This window comes from Tamandua tetradactyla, chromosome 3, assembly GCF_023851605.1.
Source record: "Tamandua tetradactyla isolate mTamTet1 chromosome 3, mTamTet1.pri, whole genome shotgun sequence".
In the NCBI taxonomy this organism is placed as follows: domain Eukaryota; kingdom Metazoa; phylum Chordata; class Mammalia; order Pilosa; family Myrmecophagidae; genus Tamandua; species Tamandua tetradactyla.
The window spans coordinates 105,229,332-105,251,200 of NC_135329.1; the positions used below are offsets into that span (position 1 = coordinate 105,229,332).

The following is a 21,869-nucleotide window of genomic DNA, read 5'->3' on the forward strand; positions in this document are numbered from 1 at the left end:
ATCTGAAACAAATATGGCAAAAAATTAAAACCTACCAAATCTTTTTTTACATATAATGCATTTGAAATATTTTTTTTTAATTTTTTTCGATGTATTTTAAAACTAAGAAAATTTTTTTCACAGGTTTGGTACTGGGAAAAATTACTAGTATTTACACTCTGATACTCCTTACATGAAAAAATATATCTTGCAATTAAAACTGATTTTTTTTCTCTCAAAACCTATAACCCTAGATGCCAGCCTGTTACTGTGCTCCAAGCCACTATCACTCCAGTCAACCTCAGTATCGCCCAATTCCTTCTGTCCATTACAATTCACATCTAAATCAGCCACTGCCACAGCCTGCACAACAGACAGGTGAGTAGTATTTCTTATGCCATGAATTCTTAGCCGTGGTTATTGCTTTTTTCATCCCACATTATTTCCATCTTACTATTAAGGTACTTCCAAATTCAGTATTTCAAGGGTCTGAATTATGTGCAAACCAGTGCACATATTATTTGCAAACCAGTGAGATTCAGAAAGATTCAGAAAGCATCCTCTAATAAATATCACACTGTCAGGTTTACATAATAAAGAATGGGGAGCCGTAATAGGAAGAGTCTAACAGGCTGAGCAGCATGCCAAGCAGCTGCCTTTTCCTCACTCTCCTTGTAGTTGAAGCCCTCTTTGCAGCCTGGTGATTCCTCTGTGGTTTACCTGTGGCAGAAGAGAGGGGTCCAAAAGGTAAATTTAGAGGTCTTCTGAATGGCTAACCAGAAGTAAGGATTAAAACAATCTAACTTTAATTGATAGCTTTAGTATAGTGATAAGATTTTGATGCCTTTAAAAAGGAATAATGTTCTTATATCTTTTCTGTGTTTTCTTTTTTCAGTTTATTGATTGTGTAGTGAAAGGTGATTTAAACCAAATACAGTCTACTACTAGGCATATAAAATAAATTAAAACAATATTCTTTTCTTTTTGCCCCTTTTCAAACTTTCTTCAAGCATTCAGTGAAAACAGTTGGAATCTCAATGTAAAAAATTACCTTAATTAATTTTACCAAACCCATTTCTCTGTATACTTCCCACCTAAATATGTACTTTTCTCCCAGATCTTTAATAAGATATTTTTGCAGACTTTTGTAACTAGAATTTGAAACAGAAAAAAATTTATTGGTTTCTTTGGAGCATTTTAAGCTGCTTATCTCTATTGGAGGCTCTCAGGCTATGTCATTGAAACTCACTGAGTCAATGTGACCCTCCCCCTCCACTGAGATTAATTACTGTCCTTAATACTATGAGAAATGCCTTTGCATTAAATGATCTGATCAGAAGTGTTCTTGCTTCTCCTTGCTTGAGAAGAGTCTTCAGTGATGATTGCAACTCACCAACTTCTTTTACCAGGCGTGATTCTTATCAGCCCTTCAAAGGAACTTCCAGGCCCCTAAACTGTTAACCCTGGGAGTTATTCTGTGCTTAGTACGTAGGTTCTTTCTTTTTTACATATTGCTGGTTCCATATTACACGTGTGACAAACGTTCTTCCAAAGGATACTAAGTAGAAACGTTGGTCATAAAAGTTAAGTTTGAATTTATCCTCTGCCTCAAATATGACTCTCTTTAATTTCAGGATTACCTGAAATTTAATAATTCGTTCCACATAAAGTAATGTAAATTAGCGTAAGCTCTAATTTTGAAAGGTATCAAGGTGTTCTTTATACAAAGAACCAGAATTTTAGTCATGACACTGCTCATTAGCTTTAAATGCATTGTTTGTTTGTTTGTTTTTGCATGGGCAGGCACCATGAAATGAACCTGGGTCTCCAGCATGGCAGGTGAGGACTCTGCCTGCTGAGCCGCTGTGGCCGCCCAGCTTTAAATGCATAGTTGTTGCATTCTAATAGAAATTATATTCTGAGGTTTTCTGGGCCTCGGGTTACTGACTTTTTCATATTGTTTTGTCTTTGTCTTCTAAACTTGTAGTTAATATCTATGATATTAAAAAAGAAAATACCTTCACTCTATTCCATCAAATACCTGGTGTCATTGAATTAACTTACACTCTTAACGAGTGCCAAGATCCTGTGTACCACATTTGTATGAACTTATTAGTTCATTCTTTTCCATAACTAAATTTTATTTCTCTGCATAGTCAAACTGATTACAAAACTAAAACTTTTACTCACAAGTAGGACCAGTCTGCTAGTACAAATGCATCTCTGCAAAATTTTTCCCACTTGATGGAAAATAACTGAAAATGGTATTCCTTCTTATTGACAGCCAGAATATCCATGTGACAGGCACATGTGTTTATCATCAGTGATATTTTTAATTGTAGGGTTTTTCTAATGCTAGTTGCTATGAGAAGGTAATAGTAAGTCAGATTACACCTGCATTGCAGGCACAGACTCCTGTCCCAGAAAAGAGTCGTACCTTTGGTTGGTTTTTGATGTTGCATTTAACTCTTACAGGTCAGTCGTAATGTAATTCTTTATAGGAGTAGAGTTTGCCCTTTCAGTTATTTATGTAGTTTTCTTCTCATTTGCAGCTTCACCTAATTGAATCTAATTCCATTTGAAGAATAAAAGAAATGTATCCTAAAATCCTTACCTAAAAGGAAAATAAATTTTGTTATGCTAATAAGTTGAATAAAACTTTTCCCTTTAACAGAATCTCTAGTAGTACTAACTATTATGTTGGTGATTATTGAACCTTTTTATAGAATTAGGAAAATGAACTCTTAACAAAAGTTGTGATCTAAAGACTTTTATAGTTAACTAATGGTCATTTTTTATGTCAGAACTTACAGAAGAGTTGTATTTATGTTGTGTGTATCCTATTAGAAAAGTAAAATGCACTAGAAGATGAACAAAGCAATTTTGTTTTTACAGATTTATAGTAATTTCCATCTTAGAATTTACATCTTTTTATGTGAACACAGTGCTTTCTGAGTTTCTTTTTTGCATTTTTTTCCTTACATTTTCATACAATCCCACCCTCCCAATCTTATTAAAATAAGAAATAACTTGTCACATCCCTTTCATTTTTTTTCTTGTCAAACAACACGTGGTCACCCCTCAAAGTATCAAGAAACATGCTCTTTTCTATTACTACAGAAAATGGTGAAAATAATTATTTGACAAAAGAATTGAAAGCATCGATAGATTTGTAATTATTTTCTTCCCTATGACACAAATAATAAATTTTGAAAATTAATTTAAAGAAATTTTGCCCTAAATTAAAGGACCCAATTGAATCAAGTTATTCTTAAACCAATTAAGCTATGGGCGACAGAAATAGAGGATTTTCTACTATTTTCCCCTTTGGTACAAAGGCAGAATTGGAGCAATATCTCAAGGATAAAATAAAGTGCCTTGGTCTTCTTTGCCTGTGTATTCCAGCAAACCACAAGAGTATTGATTTCCTCTTCCATCTATTATGGAAACTGAATTGAAAGAAGTCCTGACATTACTGCCAGGGAATGAATATACCATATTTTGCTATGTATGTGAAACTACTGACCGTGGTCATTCAAAACAAGGTTGAAGCAACCTGTACCGACAGAAAAAGAAATTCTGGCAACTTAAGACATCCTTGACACTGCATCATATAGCAGTTAAGATTAGCAAAATAGGAATCAGAATCCTGACAGCTCTTAGCCATTTTTAAATGGTATTAAGCATACCATTTAGGCCTCTGTTCAATTTACTCACTTATAAAGTGAAGAGATTTACCATATTGTCTTTTAAAGTCTCTGTGCACTTTAAAATTTCATGACTCTATGTGTTACTCTCATTTGAGTCATTTTTAGATCCAGAAAGTGTGGGATATTAGAGAATTGGTCTTCAATAGTTTAGCAACATATTGTCAATAACTGGAGTCTTATAAGCAACTATTTCAAAGTATCTGGTTAATTGCTAGTTTGTAATAATAGGGATTTATTACTTAACCCTCTGATAAAATTTATAGTTTGCACAGTATAAAGTATACCACATATAAGGAGCTTTACATTCTATAAAGATATAGACTGTAATTATAGGGATTAATTATAATAAAAATTTTAGTTTTATGAGGCCTTAGCTCTTTTCTGTGTAGCTGCCTTCATTATTATGACTCTTTTGAAAATTTTGCAGCTTCACCATTTATGTTTAATATTTTGCTATAATTGGCCTTGTTCCTTGTTCCTGAGCTGTTGGATTCGGGGCCGTAGCACTGTCTGAGAGGTTTACATTTCTCACAGTGAACCGGTCTCTTTTTCAGCTGCTTCCTGGCTTCTTTTTACTCAGGTCTCCACTGCTTTTTTCTTTTAATGCTGTATTAAGGTGTTAACAAATGTTAACATTAATTGTAATGCCTTTTAATCATGCATCATAACTCAGAAATAGGGATTTGACTTTAAATGAAACCTTGGTGTAACATAACTTAACTTAAAATTTTTAAAAATCGGTGGAAGCTATTGCCTTCATTTCCTTTCCAAAGTACATTTGGATGGTAGATTCAGTTTGATTTGGAGCTTATCTACAAAGTTTAACGTCTTAAGTATGCCAAACTCATTAGCAGAAGTCAAATTCATCTCTGTATCCCTCTAGATACTATTTGCAACCAGTTGATAAATTCAAAAAGTGTCAGTGCCTATGTCTTCAGTCAGCTGTCCAACTAACTTGTAACTATAGGTTTACAAATTGATTAAACTTTGTTACTTCCAGGCTATTATAGGATCCTTAGAGCCACACCAGAGAAGGAACACTTTAGGGTAAACAGTCTGTAAGATGCACAGAATTTTAGCAGCCTTGCAAGACTTAAACTTTAAAGTAACTAGGATATAAAAAGGTGAGGAAGAAAGAAATGTCCCTGTTGGGGAGCGGGTGGGATGCACTGAATACAGTATTTAGTTTTGTGGCATAGGGACTGTAGTCACAAAGTCAATGACTTTTGACCCAAATTAAAAGAATTTTTTACTTGTATTACTAGGTGGCTCTCTGTGGTTTTTTTGTTGTTGTTGAGTCTGAGAGCATTTCTTAGTATTGGATCACCAGTACAAATTCAGACATTGTATAGAACCTATAGAGCCACCTCTTTCCCTTTTCCCTTCTGTTAATCTGCTGCCCCTGAAATCTGGAGCCAGATGTATCTGGTAAGTACCCTATAGATTTCCTTGAGTTATGTAGACTCTTCCATGTTATAGTCATTTAAATAGCTGTAAGCTGTAACCTCTGTGTAGTTGTTTTTATTAGAAATGTTGAGTGCGTGTATGTTTATTTCAGGTGCAGGAGTGGGAGCACAGGGCATGACAGAGGAGAAAGATTAGTGAAGGTATTAGAGAAACTGTGTCATGAAATTCACCAAAGGGCTGGCCTTAGTTGAACTTGTCTGCTTACTAGTATTAAGTAGTACCATAGATATAAAACAGACCAGGATTGTAAGTTTGAGATTTTGATTACTCAGGAACAGTTCTTCTAAGTTGTCTTACCTATATATACATGTATACAAATAAATTGAGTTAGCAAAATGGCTTGTCTTTAAATTTACAAAAAAAAATCTACACTTACATTGTTTCTGCTGCTCAAGTTCAATCTTTTTATATATATATATTAGTGTTGCTGTTAAGAGAAATAACTTTAGATTTATGTCTATTCTGATTAAGCAGTTCTTTGGTTCCTTTCATTATGTTTCTGATTAGATCTAATCCATCTTTTTAAGAAATGCTTTCAAATAAAAAAGAAATGAATGCTTTCAAAAAAAAAAAGATGGTAGTTCAGGTCACCTATATAAAATAAAACTAGCCTGTTAAAAACCTGTGCAATAGTTTTCTGCTGAGCCCTCTATTCTTTCTCTGTCTCTTCTCTGTTAAAGGGAGAGTTAAAATACATATTTGGAATATTTGGAGGCCTCTAGAGAGGTGCCTGAGCCATCAGTTTATATTGTCCTAGTTCTCTCAGCCCGCAGAATTGATAGTGCTTTCCTCCGAAAGTTCTGGAAGAAATGGGTTAATACTACAACAGTGCAGTCTTACAATAAAGGAGAATGACTGGTAAATAAAATCCAGATTGAGGATATGGATGTTTATTCTGTTGTTAGATATCAATTACTGTTGGCATTGATTGCTTTACAAAATGCTTTCCCACAATGTTGACACAAATTTCTATAAAAGATATCCTGTCTTCCTCTAACTTCCAGGTTAAATCCAGATATATCACTGGAAAAAAAAATTTTTAATCTCTGCGATACCAACATACACTTTTTAATGAATAAAGAATAATTTAGGTTGGTAATATATTGACTGTCAAAATACCAGAAATAACTCTTCTTGTATCTTTTTTTTTAACCTAATGCTACTTTTTCTTCTGTAGGAACCTGCTTCATCCTTCCTAAACCTCAGCTTTCTCCCTTTCTTCCAGATTATTGGATTTTTTTCTCATACTTGGCAGTCTTCAAGTTACACTTTTGAAACTATCAGAGCTATGCCCCCCTCTTCCTTTTGTCTAAATAATTAGATAATGAACCTGAACCACAGTGCCCCTTCTGATTAAGTGCCACTGTCTTAACAGTTTATGTTCAGCAGCATGAAATTCCTTTATTTAAAAGGTTCAGAGGAATTTGTGAGCAACTTGAACAATTATTTAAGATATAAACTTTATTAAACAAGTCTACATAAAATGAAATATCCCTATATAAGATGATTCCTTTTTTTTATGTTGATACTAAAGCATTTTGTTAGTGCTTTTTGTCTTGCCTAGGCAACAGTGAGCTTCTTGCCTTTGATTGGATTAATGGTGATAATGGTGTTTATTTTATGCTTTCAGTGCTTTACAGTTCGATATTTCTAGTTTTGTTTATAATTATAAGAACTGTAATCACCACCAATCCCACTGTCTAATTGCAATAGAAAAAGTCAATAATCTTTTTGCAGCCTTTAAAACTCTGCTCTTTGGAGAGTATATTCCAAAATGATATGCTTTTTAACCAGGTCTCTCAGTTTTTGTTTTATTTGTTGTGATAATCATTGAAATGAGTAGTCAGACATCTCAAGCCAGTTCAAGTCCCTATCCTAATGCCAGTATAATTTCCCTCCTGGGGTATCAGTCATACAGAGTCTTAAATATTAAATGATGCCTTTAGTTGTGATAACGTTAGAAAGTTTCCTCAGTCCCTATTGGTTCCCTGCCCAGTGGGGTCATTAAACAAGCATACCTGGTGGTTTTTCCTGCCTCAAATGTAAAAAGGAATGGAAAGCTACTTAGTATATGGAAAAGAGCCATTGTTTCACAGAACTTCAAGACTTCAATCATGAAATAGAACAATCCCCCTTTAACAGGTATACAGGTTAAAGCTGGCATTGCTCCACTGGGTAAAGTATGACTTCTTGGCAAAGCACCCAACTTTGTAATGTTTCCAACATTAGGAAACCCGGACATATAACCTCTATCAGTTCATGATAACATTGCTAGAGAAATCTTGGTGTAGACCGATCTGGAATATGGCAACAGTATACATTTTGAGCAAAGGGAGTCTTTAAGGCAAACAGAAAAGCTAAATACTAAAGAGGAACATTGCGGATTTACATGAAATACTAGGGTGAGAGATACAGAGCCAAGGGACATAGGACCTGAGCCTCCTCTTCTGATTTCTAATTGTTTTATACACATGAAATCTAATGATGATAAAGTGAGAAAATATAACCTTACAGTACCAGATGAATCTTGGGAGTAATGAGCAGAACCCTTGAGGGAAAGTCCCTTCCAGGAAGTTGACATTATGGTCTGATCATATAATAAACTCCTGGTCTTTTGTAGCCCCAAGTTCATACGGCCACCATCTGGACTCAACAATCTTTCACCCTCATTCCAATTCTAGGTAGTAATGCTTATACTCCAAAATAATCTTTAATTTAAATGAACAGATTCCTGATTCAAACAGTTTCCTGATTGATTGATGGTATGTTTACGGTAATTGTTTTCCTGTGATTTATCTGAGACTTAAGGTATGTTAAACTACAGTGGAAGTCTTCATTAACCAAAATTAGAAAATGGAAAGCCATATTTATAGAATTCTTTTTTGAGTAGTATTACTATAGTACCCTTCTACTTCAGCATTTATTCTTGAAAAGTCTTTCCAAAATAAACTTTAGAATTGGACTGCTGTGTTCAAATCCTAGCTCTATCATTTACTGGATGGTAACCTAGGATAGAGTATGAATTTTCTCTGTGCCTTTGTTTTCTCCTCTGAAGAATGGGGGTTAACAGTGTACCTGTTTCATAAGATAGTGAGCACTAAATGAGTTCAAATATATAAAGTGCTTAGAACAGTACCTGAATCTAATAAATATCATCTGAATGCTACCTATTAATATTATCCTGTGGTACCATTGAAGAAAGGATAATTATATAGTATTTTATGAAAAGGCAGAGGAATTTGCGGCTGAATTTGTGTTTGGGCTGAATTCCAGAGTAGACACAAGAAGCCGACATAGTTTATCCTAAAAGAATCTTTTTGTCTTTTTAAATTCTTTACATATGTCTTCTTCCTTAAAGTTTAGTAGAGGGTTCAGATTAGTTGAGTTATTTTCTCATCCTTTGATTGCTCAACTTGAGATTGAAATATGTTTTCAGAATTTACTTAAATATTTCCTTCTTATAACTTTGTAAAACTCGTCTTGATCAGATATGGAAACATGTTACACATGGAAAAAAGATTTTGGGATAGTATGTGTTTAAAAATTATGATCCCATTTTTATAAATAATGTAAGTTGGTATGTATGTTGTTATCTGTGCATAGAAAGTAATGCTAGTCATTTATATGACATGTAAATAGTGATATCTATGAGTGATTATTTTACAAGTGATTTTTTTTCTTAGTGGCTTTTGTTTCCCAAATATGAATCTCTACTTTATAATTAAATAGAACCTCATAATTTAGATTGCATTTATTTTTTATATTATATCTTTAGATTTATAATTTGAATAATATATGGTATAAATCAGTATCTCCACTTTTGTAGTCTTAGAGTATAAATATTTTCTCATAGCTCTATTTCTTTTCCCTTCTTTATGATTTAAATGTTTTTAATGTCCACTTATTTTCAGAAGTTTTCAAATGATACCTTCATTTCAAACTTTGCATATAAGAGATAAACTAAAACAGTTTTGTCTTCTTCCATATCAGTTAAGCACATTGGGGTTTATTATATGAAATCTGTGATTCAGCTGCTGTGCAGTATCATAGGAGAGGCTTGATGAGAGGTAGAGGTCCATGAGTTCCAGATTGATGTGATTTATATTCATGATATTAAGTTTCATCTTAATGAAAAGGCAAATATATGTGTTTAGTCTTACTTATAAGTGTGCCACTTTCAAATTTAAATTCAGCTTTTTGCTGTCAGAAGCCATTCACTAAATTTGAACACTAAGAAACTGGCTGTTTTCAGTCAGCCAATTGGAACATAATAAGCTTCATGTGAAAGTATATATTTTGGTGCTATTCTGTTAAGAAGATATTTTTCTCTTATTTATTCAGCAAGTATAAATATCAAGTACACACTTTCCCACATAACCATTGATAGTTGATATGTGTTTGTTTGTCTTAGAAGGGCGATCAGGTTCAAGTTTTTGCCCTTACTCTTAAAAGCGTGCCATTTACCAGCCATGAGGGAACAATTAACAAGAAAAGTTTTGAATGGTCTGTGAAGATTTTTAAGATGCTTGTTATTCTTATTTTTAATAGTTCCTCTAAGTTTTTCATTATTCAAAAGCATGTTCCAATTTTTTTTTTTTTAAATATGGAACGCTTCACTAATTTGCGTGTCATCCTTGCACAAGGGCCATGCTAATCTCTGTATCGCTCCAATTTTAGTTTATGTGCCGCCAAAGCAAGCATGCATGTTCCAAATTTATGTTACTACATTTAATTATGTGACTACTAAATGAAGTACTAATGCTAGTCATTTTTCTACTTTCACAATCTTTTTTTTCTTGTTGAAAGCACTTTATTGATTACAATATCAATTCACAGCAACATTTCACTAAGCTTCTGTACACATGATCACTATACAAGTAAGATCCAAGAATACTGTTGAATCAAGTCTGTAATTTATTGGTTGGTTTAAAACCTTCATAAAAGCTTTAATCTCGGTATTTACCTTTACTAGTAATACTAGTCTTACTCATGGTTAACTGGTAACAAGTGTGTGGAAACCATTCTAGATGAGTGAAGAAAAACATTTTCAGAATGCTATAATATGAAATGCCTTTGGAAAGTGTTAAGCAGATCCAAGTGTTCAGATGCTTCTTTGAAGAAAACACAAAAGTATAGTGCACCGTTCTGTAAATGACAGAAACGGTTTGAGATACCAAGCATATCACTGAAGTTCCATTAATTTTTAAAAAAGTGATGTGTGATTTTGTTGGGCACATTTAATATCAATTGTAATAATATCTTAATCAAAATGCTACATTATCATAGCTATTTTACAAAATCAGTAATTGGATTTAAGAAAAAAGGCTTGAGGAAACTACTGCCATGTACACAAATTTGCTAAAATACAAGGTGTATACGATTAATGCTTTTTTAAAAAATGGAATGCTTACTTAGACGTCTAATTCTACATGCCATTTTAATGAGTACGTATTTTAATTTAAAATACCATCTTTACTTATTGTGTTACAGCTGTCTGTAAATTAACTTCCTTTCTCATAAGAAAGATATCTAACCTGTATGTATTTTAAAAATTCTAACAGGATGTTTTAATTCTACAACTTCCTGGTAGTTTTCATCACTCCTGTTTATAAAACTTTTGGCTCTCCATCGTTGTCCTACTCGACCTTGCTCTTCCACTTTTCATTCCCAAATGCCTTATATATCCAGCTGCTCCTGACTATGTCCTCTTCTATAAATATTTTGTTTTTGTTTTTTTTTTACCTTATACTGGAGAGTTCTTTCCTTTTTCTTTCTTTTTCTTCAAATGTCACTGCCTCCGTGAATGTAAATCAGGTTTAATTTCTCTCATTTTCATACACTGCTAGCTGTTCTCATACAATGTCATGGTTAAGAATGCCTGATTTCAAAAATAGGATCCATGTCATGCTCCTCTTTATCTCACCCACTTGACGATATTATCCTCAGCTCAGAAGTATCCTTTTATAATCCCTGTAACAAATCTCCAGATACTGGAGTCACATGTTTTAGATTTCATCATATTGTCATATATTCAAAATGTGCCTTGTTTAGGGTAAAGGTGTATAACGATTTAGCAAGTATGGATATTAATGGAAGTTAAATTGGATTAAGGAATCTAAAATATTATTGGAAATTTACTGGTGCAAATTTTATGAAGTAATATCTAGGTGACTCAATATTAGACTACTATGACATGGAATCTCTTATCTATTTATTGAACACCTTCTGTGTCAGACTTTTTTTCATAACAGAGAATTTTAGGTTTGGGGCTTCCAGGTAAATCTCTAAAAATTGGCAAATTTGGATAGATAAGGGAATCAGTACCACATTTGCACATAAATTGGAAAATTTTTTGAAGCTTTCTTTCAAGACAGCCTGTAACTTTGAGCATTCTTTGAATGAACTACAATAGTAATATGCAAATACTTCCTTAAGGCCATATGGCTATTTAAGCCAAAGTATTGTAAATTAGATAATGTTACAGTGAATTTTGCGAGATAGCTACATTTTTTCCCATTTTAGGGGACTAAAATTTTGACATTCATTTTAAGAAGTTTTCTTTACAGTCTACAGAGCGGAGAGCTGAATCCAAATTCTTTGTCTACAATATATATATATGCTTGGGTGTGTGTTGTGAACTGGCATTTCCAACACAAGAAAAAAGTTTCATACTCTCATCCAATTTCTATTCCTGTCTTTTATTTTCCAGGAAGTAGGGAGGTGTGAGTATTTATTTTGAGGTTTTTGGTATTTTGGTATGAATTTGAAGTACTTGTCATTTGATGAGAAGACAAGGTTGACTATTGTATGTTAGACTGAAGAGCAAAAAAGAAATTTGTTCTATTCTCTTTTGTTACCTGCCTACAAGTTTAAGACTTATTGGAAATTTATACGGGAGAAAGGTAAAACAGTATATTAGCAGATCACTTTTTTTTTTTTTCAGATAAGAACTAGAATGCACATTTACAATAGCCGTTATGCATTGCTCCCATAAAAATAACATTATTTTATAAAACCTTCACTATTTCATTGAATTCATTCTACCTATATTCTTACTTTTTTTGCTAATGTTGATTGTTTTCCAAATATATATATATATATATATATATATATTTTTTTTTTTTTTTTTTTTTTACATGGGCAGGCACCGGATATCGAACCCGGGTCCTCTGGCATAGCAGGCAGGCGTTCTTGCCGCTGAGCCACCGTGGCCCGCCCCCAAATATATTTTTTATTTATATATTTAGAGGTTAATGCTAGATGCTTTTCATTTATTTAATCACTGAGCATATTGGTTGAGGTTTCCAGGCAACTGCAATGATACTCTTGCCTACAATCAATAACTTAAACAGGATCTTTGCCATTTCTACTGCTTTAGGAATTAAAAAGGATAGAAATGAAAACTAATATTTATAAGATAGCAGAGTTTGTGTATAGTATTCTCAAGGAAAATAATTTCACTGACAGGTGCTGGGACTATGTGTAGATAGTTCTGTAGCTCATATCATCTTTGCAAAAAATTTTTAGATACCCTGAGGCTAGATGATTAGTTGTTTTTATCCGGTTTCATTTTTTTTTTAATTGTGATAGCTTCTTGTAATTTACATGAGTTTTAGCTAACTGGTTTACCTAAATGAATCCTTTAGGATCAGGAAATAAAATATAATTCATATTCTTAGTTAAATGAAGTGATAAGTTCACTTAATAAAAATGTTATTATACTCTTACTACTTAGAATTACAAATAGTGTCTTTAGCTTAGGGACCATTGTCCCTTAGGTGTTTATTTATAACTTAAGGCAATTTAATCTCTTTAAGGGTCTGTTTTTGTGTGAAATGAAGTTAATACAGTAATGAAATAATCTTGTAAATTACTAAATAACTCCTTTTGCCTCACACATAAGGATTCATATATTAGTGTGATTTTTCAAATATACAACCATTTTAAGAAAGTCAACCCCCACCCCCTTTTTTTTTTCCTCATAGCCAGTACAAATTCATGGACATGTAACCGCCGCATTCACACAAAGTTCTGAGCTTGCATATTTAAGGATCTGCCAATGCCATCGTGAAATTTAAATTTTTTGACAAGGGGCCCTGCATCTTCCTTTTGCTAATCCCCAGCAATCTCTTGTCATAATAGGTTATACTGTACATGGAATAGTAACTGTCCTGCATAAACCAAGTCTCCAGATTTCTTCACTTATGGAAATAAAACAATTTCTCTTTGTACACAGATGCTACTTGAAAGTATTTTAGAAGGAAAAAAAAAGAGCTGACTGGAATAACCTACATAGTAAACTTTTTAATGTCCGCCCTCATATTAGAGAGTTGAGGGGGGAGTAGCTGTACAAACAAAATTCATAGTTTTAGAACTCAAAAATACTTACTTAAAATATGAAAATGTCCCATTAGATGAAATTAATTAAATTCAAAGCAGGATTGAACTCATTGTGCCATTACAGGTTATCAAGTTATGTCCAACCAGCAGCAAAACTATCAAGGAATAGCTGGAGTTCAGCAACCCCAGAGTCAGAGCCTCATCAGTGGCCAACCCAACAGCATTGGAAATCAAATTCAGGGAGTTGTCATTCCCTATCCTTCAGTGCCATCCTATCAGGTATGTTGTCATTCCTACTAACTTTGGATAGAAGTGGTTTTGAATAGCTATAGTGCGTCTTCTCTCTTCATACAGGGGAAATAAATCTGGAATAACTTTGTAGTCTGAACTTTATAGTTTTAAGAGTTTTATTTGTTCGAACAGCTTTGTTTTATCCTCATTTTATTGTTTTATTCATTTGTTATGGATATTTGGGAAAAAACATCAGAACCACATTGATATTGGGAAGTAAGTTTTGTCTGGCTTTGCCTGTATTTCAACTATATTAGGTATGTAAGTAAGCAGCTTACTCTATAGTTCCTTAGAAAGTTTCCTTTGTGAAGAGACTAGAATGGAGAGAAAGTAGAGGTAGGGAATAGATACTTGAAATGGTGAGATTTAGTGCGGACCATCAGTCAGTGTTTATAGAATAAGAAAGAATGGATACTTTCCCTTGCTGGATGAAACTGATTTTTTTCCCCATCTGGATCCCAAAAGGGGATTTTTTTCATGTACTTTAAATATAGTGGATTTTTATTTATAGTTCTAAAGCCTATCATTTTAAGATATAGCCTTTTGTTTAAAATATGTTAAATACCTTTTATGTAAAATGACAATAAGTCAGCCACATTTTCAGAAATTTGTTTTAATTTCCTCATCTTTCTGGAATAACTTATAAGTGGGTCTGTTTTATTAGCCTCTTGGTTTTCCATAAGCTGAGTCTAAATAAGGGGAAAAAAAATTTTTTTTAAAGAAGACTGTTTTCATGTATCTTAACAAGAAAAAACAACCTAATTGGGAAAATAAAAGATACCTATATTTTATCTAAATGCATGTAAACAAGTTTGTGGTGATAGTACAGTCCAGTCACTGAGGTAATCATAAAATAAAGCAGTAAACAGGTTAACGACTTAATACAGAAGCTCTTCAAGGAAATATGTGTTGTAAATTGGTTGACATTCTGGGAATAGCAAAGGATATGAATAAAGGTGTGAGAAAATTACATATAATTCCAGAAAATTAAAATGTAAAATGTAGATTTGTCAAGGGTTATTGAACATTAAGAGGGTATGTCTGATTTTAAAGCACCTTGATAATAGAAAGCAACTATGCAGAAAAAGATATATTGTGAAACCAAATTTTTCATCTTTCTTTTCTCCCACATCCTCCCATCCTCCATGCCTTACTCCATACCCTTCCTTCTTGACTCTAGGCTCCTGACACATTGCCCTTCCTACTTTTCCCCATAGCCAGGCATTAGACCAGGACCATTACAAATCCAAGAACTCTCCCTTCTTACAGACCCTGGTCATGCCAGTTAATCCAATAATGGCTGAATGCCAAAGAGTCAAATAAAAATGATCTGCCCTTGACATTTAGGAACTTATAATCTAGTGAGAGAAATGAAATGTTTAAGTAAATTATAACATTATTAGTGTAGTTTAAAAAAAACAAGTAGAGCTAGAGCAGTGCGACGGTGGCTCAGTGGCAGAATTCTTGCCTGCCATGCCAAAGACATGGGTTCAAAACCTGGTGCCAGCCCATGCAAAAATAAATTTAAATAAAGCTAGATATTGAAAATATTTCTAGAATTATAAAGAATTTTTTCATGGCACTTCATATAATAAATGATTTCAGGAAGTGTTGCTCTGACAGTGGATGACAGCCTGCTTTGTAGTTGCTACTACTTTTGGCTGACAAGCTGGATGGTGATCAATTGTAATCTCAAAAATCAGAAAAGTTATCTGTCCTTAGTAGAGTGTATTCCATGGCTGTACATTCTCAAGCAATGTTCTCTCTTTTCTGGTACTTTGGTTTTTTTCTTACACATTACATATTTGTTCTGATAGTTTGAACTGTCCATATTGAACTGTGTTGTTTCTCCTAGATCTGCCCTGCAAATATGTTAACTTAAATACAGTCAAAATAATAGTCTCAAAATGTTACACTGCTTCAGTAGACAAAAAACTGAAATATGTCATCTTACATAAAGTTAGATAAATTCAGCCAGTTAAATTATATACTGTATAATTGAGCCAAAGATAGAATAATTAAGAGTTATTGTATATTTTAGAGTGCAAATTTCAGAACATGTCATTTAGGCAAGACTTAGAAATTCATCAACTTAAAATCACACAGTCATGTATAGAAAATAGTGAAGTAGTTATAGACCTGAGGCTCTGCAGCCACAGGGCATGGCATCGATTCCTGGCATTCCTACTTATTAGCTATACAACCTTGGACAAATAACTTAATCCCAATTTCCCCATCTACAAAACAGGGATGATAAAAGTACCTTTTTAGGTCTGTTATAAAGACAATGAGATAATACACATGGAGCATTTAGAACAAACCTGGTAGAACAAGGTAGTAAATTAACCGTCATTATCATCAGTATCACTGCTATTACTACCATTAGTGCTAGTGTTACTAACATCATCACCATCATCCAGAAGTTTTTATATTGGCTTTATTTACTAAAATCACTGTAATTTGACTTTTATATTGTGGCATGTTTGTAAATTAAGAACTCATGCCTATGTGGTTTCTATTTTAGAAAGTGTAGAAACTAAAGAATTGAAATGAGAACTAAAGGACCCATTATGCCTATGTGGTTTCGATATGGGAATACAAAAAAAACAGGAAATAAAAGGATCCACTATTCACCGAATATCTACTGTGCTAGATCCTTTAAATGTGCTATCCCATAATGGAGATAATACTTCCCCAGTGATGGAAGTGGCATTCCCATCATTTCAAATAAGGAATTGAGGGCCTTAAGAACAGTTAAACCATTTGCCCCATGCCATCTCAATAGTCAAAGTTATAGAGCTTGATACCATAGCTCCAAAGCTCACAGTCACACTTTCTGATCTGTTTGTACCATGCTGACTCCCTACTTGACTCTTTTTTTTCTACTTGACTTTTACTTAGCTCTGCCTAAGGTAAACTGTATTACTGTTTCCATGTCAAATGGTATTCATATTTGAAAAGTGTTTTTTTGAATAACTTTTCATCAAAAACGTAAATTGTGTCTTTTTTTAGACTCTGATTCATCTAGCTTAATGTACATTTGATAAATGCTAGCCAAAAACAATAGCTGACTCAAGAGAATGTGGTAGTATTGTGGCTAACTTATCAGGAAAGCTTACTCCTCACTACTCACACCGAAAGTTTATGGAAACTACAGACATTAACCCTTGCAAAGTTTTGAAGAATTTTTTCCCCTTTAAACTGTCTTTCAAATTTTAGGTTTCACTGCCTCAAGGGTCTCAAGGAATTGCCCATCAGACTTATCAACAGCCTGTTCTGTTTCCTAATCAGTCTAATCAAGGATCTATACCCACGACAGGAATGCCAGTTTACTATAGTTTCATTCCACCTAGTCAACAAAATAATTTAAGGTGAGTATAACTAAGAAACTTAATCCCCTAGCATCTCACTGTTTATCAGAATTATGGTCTATTGGTAATTTTAAAGTTGTACAAGGGGCATTACCTAATATAAAATAGAAAAACTATTATGCAGTCCATTTTTCTAATATTTCTTCTAACAAAACCAGTATAAGCAAAACACTCCATATGTAAATTACAGGAGAATCTAATCTTTTCTCATGTACCTAAAAAATTAAGTCTATTTCCTTTTACTTATCCAAATGGAGTGATAGTTGGCCATAGGTCTTGTAGTTGAAAGCAATTGTTTGTTGAAAATATTTACTGTTTCTCTAGAAATATGGGCAGAATATATTTCTCATATCTAACTTTAGTAGTAAGGTACCATCCCCAAATTTTTTTAGGCTCTGGGGAGCTCATTTTTCATTGTTCAGGAGAGAAAGGTATCGAAGAGAAGCAAATGATAGTAAGTCAAAGCAAGTCATAAAGTATTTCATTAAGTACTGCAACTTGAAAGAGTAGCAACTTCTTTGACAAGCCTTCTCTTGAACTGGACACCTTTAGTCCAACTTGTTAAAAGTATGTTACAAAGCCTTTTATTCATTCTCATGACATCGTTTTAAAGTTGCTAGGGGGCAGCTTTTTATAAGATTAGGAACCTGGGTTATAATTGCTGATAAAAGGTTATTGTCACTCAGTTATGATAACAGATGGCATGTGGTAGAGAAGAAATTGAAATACTTGCTTCATTGAAATCTGCTTTAAAAAATGGGAACTTGGTGAGGCATGCAACTAGGTGAGTGAACCTTAAGGACACAGTATATTGAATGAAATGTCAGAAACAAAAAGACAAATATTATCATGCCTCAGTCATATGGATAAATATAATATACAAACTCAGACCGTTGAAGTAGAAAGCATGGGTTATCAGTTTGGGGCTTTTAGTAAAGGACCCTAGATTGTAAGCTCTTACAGCAGTTACAAATATTCAAGAATTGTAACTATTATTTCTAGATTCTGAGGTACTGAGCTATTTGTGTATAACTTAGTCATTCCGTGAAACTTCAGGTATTTATGTGACATTTGAGACTCAGAGTTAGAGCACTGAAGCTATGAAAGCCACATTACTCCAGACAGCAACTGTTTAAAAAGTTGAAAAAGTGATCAGACTTCGACTAGAGATATGAATGAAACTGATCTGTATAGGACTAAGGTAAATCAGAATACAGGGTATAAAGGACAATATGCCATATTTTAAAACCTCAACTCCTGTGTGAGACCAAAAGAAGAGATATTTATTTAGCACAAAATTTATATTTTGGGTAGCGCATTGCCTAATTTAACTTGCATGGCCAGTTTATTTGAACATCATAATTACATGGAATCTTGACTAGGATGTGAGATCTTGTTGGTTTGTACAGGTTAGTGTGATGCCCTGATAATATCCCAGAGTTATTTGGGCAGTGAACAGAAAAATATTTGCAAAATTTCCTTGGGAACCAGGGAAAAAAGGAAGAAATATTAAAGTTCCCCATCTGGGGAATTCCTGATATTCTTGCAAGCAGTGGGGACAACCATTTCAGTAGGCTGAGCCCTCAATCCTGGGGTTCGGCCCTATGAAACTTATGCCTGCAAAGGAAAAGCTACACCTACTTATAATTATGCCTAAGAGTCGCCTCTAGAGAGCTTCTTTTGTTGCTCAGATGTGGCCTCTCTCTCTAATTGAACTCACTACCCTCTCCCTCCATGGGACATGATTCCCAGGGGTGTAAATCTCCCTGGCAACATGGGACAGGACTCCTGGGATGAGCCAGGATCCGGCATCATAGGATTGAGAAAGCCTTCTTGACCAAAAGGGGGAAGAGAGAAGTGAGACAAAATAAAGTTTCAGTGGCTTGAGAGATTCAAATGGAGTTGAGAGGTTATCTTGGAGGTTATACTTATGCATTATATAGAAATCTTTTTCTAGTTTGTGGTGTACTGGAATGGCTAAAGGGTAGCACCTGAAACTGTTGAACAGTGTTGTGTTCCAGTAGCCTTGTTTCTTGAAGACGATGGTATAACTATGCAGCTTTTACAATGTGACAAGTGATTGCCCAAACCTTGTGTCTGATGTTCCTTTTATCCAGTATATGAACATAGTAGTAAAAAAATAAGGATAAAAAATAAATAAATGAGGGGGAATAAAGGGTAAAAAAATTGGGTAGATTGAAATAGTAGTGGTCAGTGAGAGGGTGTATGTGTGAATTTTTTCTTTTTATTTATTTTTCTGGAGTGATGCAGTGAAGTCATTTTGTCTCCATTTGTCATTTTATTAGATTTTCATCCAGGATATAGTGTCTCAAAATAAAATGGTGTAAATTACTCCATACGAACAAGTACAATAAATCTCTTTGTTAGATGAAAAGTGTATCATCAACTATAAGCTGCAGGGTCCTGGGTCCAAACAGTCATGTTTTTCTAAATGGTCTTCACTCCAGTACCAGATTATAACAAGAAGTAAGATTCTTAAAACACTTAATGAGCGAGCCTTTGCTTTGAAAAATGTCTTACTTAGCTTGGGTTGCTTAGCACTCATTTTCTTGGAGAAATTCCTTGTATAGAAAAGCAGAATTTGAATTATTTTTACTTTCCAAACAACCTTTCAATTATCTCTGAGGCTCCTTTGTATTTAGACTGGATTGTGATCTTATGTGTGACTAAGATTCTTCAAAAGTGGCAAGCTAGGGGAATAATATCTTGAACTGCTTTCGTTTTAGTGGCTTTTTCTATTTTGCCTTTCATTCTTCCTGTTTTGTCTTAAAATTCACAAGGTTAATGTACCGTAATCTTTGATCTGTAATCTCAAAAGGCTAACATATTTTGAGAGGAACTTCTTGAAAAAAATATATACTGCATATTTTAAGAATTTTTCTCTATGAAAAAAATCTATTTTTAAGTTTCTCCCTTTTTCTTTCCACACTCTCTTTTTTCCTGATTTTTGTATCCTGGTATTTCCCCACTACCTCCTTTGTTCTACTAAGATCTTTCTTGTACTTATTTGATTTTTCTGAGTTTTTAGTTTTTTGAGCTTTTTTGTTTGCCTTAGCCATCCTTTGAAATAATTGTTGACGATAAAGTCTGTCTATTTGAACCATATCTTTTTTGGAATTTTCATTTCTGTTGTTATAACACCTAGTCCAGGGAAATAAAGTATAGTGAGAAAGTTACATTCAATACTAAAATGTTGGCTTTTCAAAGCATTCTTTGCATCTTCAGTGGATGTAACCTTTTTTTGTGTGTAAACATGTTTTTATCAGCAAAATTTATTATTAATATCAATTTTATTACAAAAAAGATCATGAATGGGAAGGGAGGAAAAGGATGCTGTAGCTATTTTGTTTTTTATTTTTTTTTGTTTATTTTTAGAGCAGTTGTAGGTTTGCAGAGATATACAGAAAGTATACTATTCTTATAAAACCACAACCACTACCACACAGTTTTCCCTGTTAACATTTTGCATTAGTGTAATAAATTTGATACAATTGGTGAACCAATTTTATTATACTTATTAAATAGAGTGCATAATTTACATTACAGTTCACACATATTGTACAGTTCTATTGTTTAATTTCTATTGTGGTGGCATATGTACAACGTAAAATTCCCCATTTTAACCACTTTCAAGTATACAGTTCAGTGGTGTTAATTACATTCACAATGTGGTGTTACCATTAACACCATCATTACTAAAACTGTTCTATCACTCCAAACAGAAACTCTGTACCAATTAAGAACTAATTCACCATTCCCACACCATTCTTGCCCCTGGTAACTTGTATTCTAGATTCTGACTCTTAATTTGCATAGTCTAATTACTTCATATAAGTGAGATCTTGTGAATTTGTCCTGTTGTGTCTGACATTTCACTCTTCGATGTTCATCCATGTTGTCACATGTATCAGAATTTCATTCCTTTTTATGGCTGAATAATATTCCATTGTATGTGCGTACCACATTTTGTTTAGCCCTTCATCTCTTGATGGACACTTGGGTTTCTTCCATATTTTGGCAATTGTGAATAATGCCACTATGAACATTGGTGTGCAAATATCTGAGTCCCTGCTTTCATTCTTTGGAGTATACACCTAGAAGTGGGATTGTCAGATCATATGGTAATTCTGTACTTAACTTTTTGAGGTATTGCCAAACCACTTTCTGCAGCAGCTTCACCATTTTATATTTTCATCGACAGTGCCACAAGAATTTCTGTTCCTCCACATCCTCAGCTATACTTTTTCTATTTTTTTACTTCTTTTTTTTTTTTTCGCATGGGCAGGCATCAGAAATCAAACCTGGGTCTCCGGCATGGCAGGTGAGGATTCTGCCTGCTGAGCCACCATGAAGCACCCTTTCTATTTTTTTATACTAGCCATTCTCGTAAATGTAAAATAGTGTCTTATTGTGATTTTGATTTGCATGTCCAAAATGGCTAATATATTGAGCATCTTTTCATGTGTTCTTGGCTATTTGTGTTATCTTTGTGGAAATGTCAGTTCAAATCCTTTGCCAATGTTTTATTTGGTGGTCTGTCCTTTTGTTTTTGAATTGTAAGAGCTCTTCATATATTCTGGATATGAAGAATACCCTTTACTCCCCAGATACCCAGACCCACCAAGTTATCAGATATATGATTTCCAAATATTTTCTCCCAATCTGTAGTTTGTCTTTTCATCTTCTTAAT

General features: G+C 33.7%; 1 protein-coding gene, 1 long non-coding RNA gene and 1 pseudogene across 15 annotated transcripts in view; 1 reads left to right on the forward strand and 2 right to left on the reverse strand.

The window, feature by feature from the left end:
- The window catches only part of R3HDM1 (R3H domain containing 1), a 157,989-nt gene that overhangs the window by 103,641 nt on the left and 32,479 nt on the right, over positions 1–21,869 (forward strand). For all 13 annotated transcript variants that reach the window (XM_077153646.1, XM_077153652.1, XM_077153649.1 and 10 more), the window contains 3 exons: positions 234–357; positions 13,621–13,775; positions 17,007–17,158. In XM_077153646.1, the coding sequence (XP_077009761.1) occupies positions 234–357; positions 13,621–13,775; positions 17,007–17,158 (431 nt within the window). The remainder of the gene's footprint in view (positions 1–233; positions 358–13,620; positions 13,776–17,006; positions 17,159–21,869) is intronic.
- Positions 541–21,869, reverse strand: part of LOC143677577 (uncharacterized) — an 88,589-nt gene continuing 67,260 nt past the window's right edge. Inside the window, exon 5 of one of the 2 annotated variants that reach the window (XR_013172687.1) lies at positions 541–699. This is a non-coding gene — a long non-coding RNA (uncharacterized LOC143677577). Of the gene's footprint in view, positions 700–2,464; positions 2,594–21,869 lie in introns of those variants that run through there. The other variant, XR_013172688.1, reaches the window with a different exon arrangement.
- Positions 9,754–9,853, reverse strand: LOC143678489 (U6 spliceosomal RNA; annotated as a pseudogene).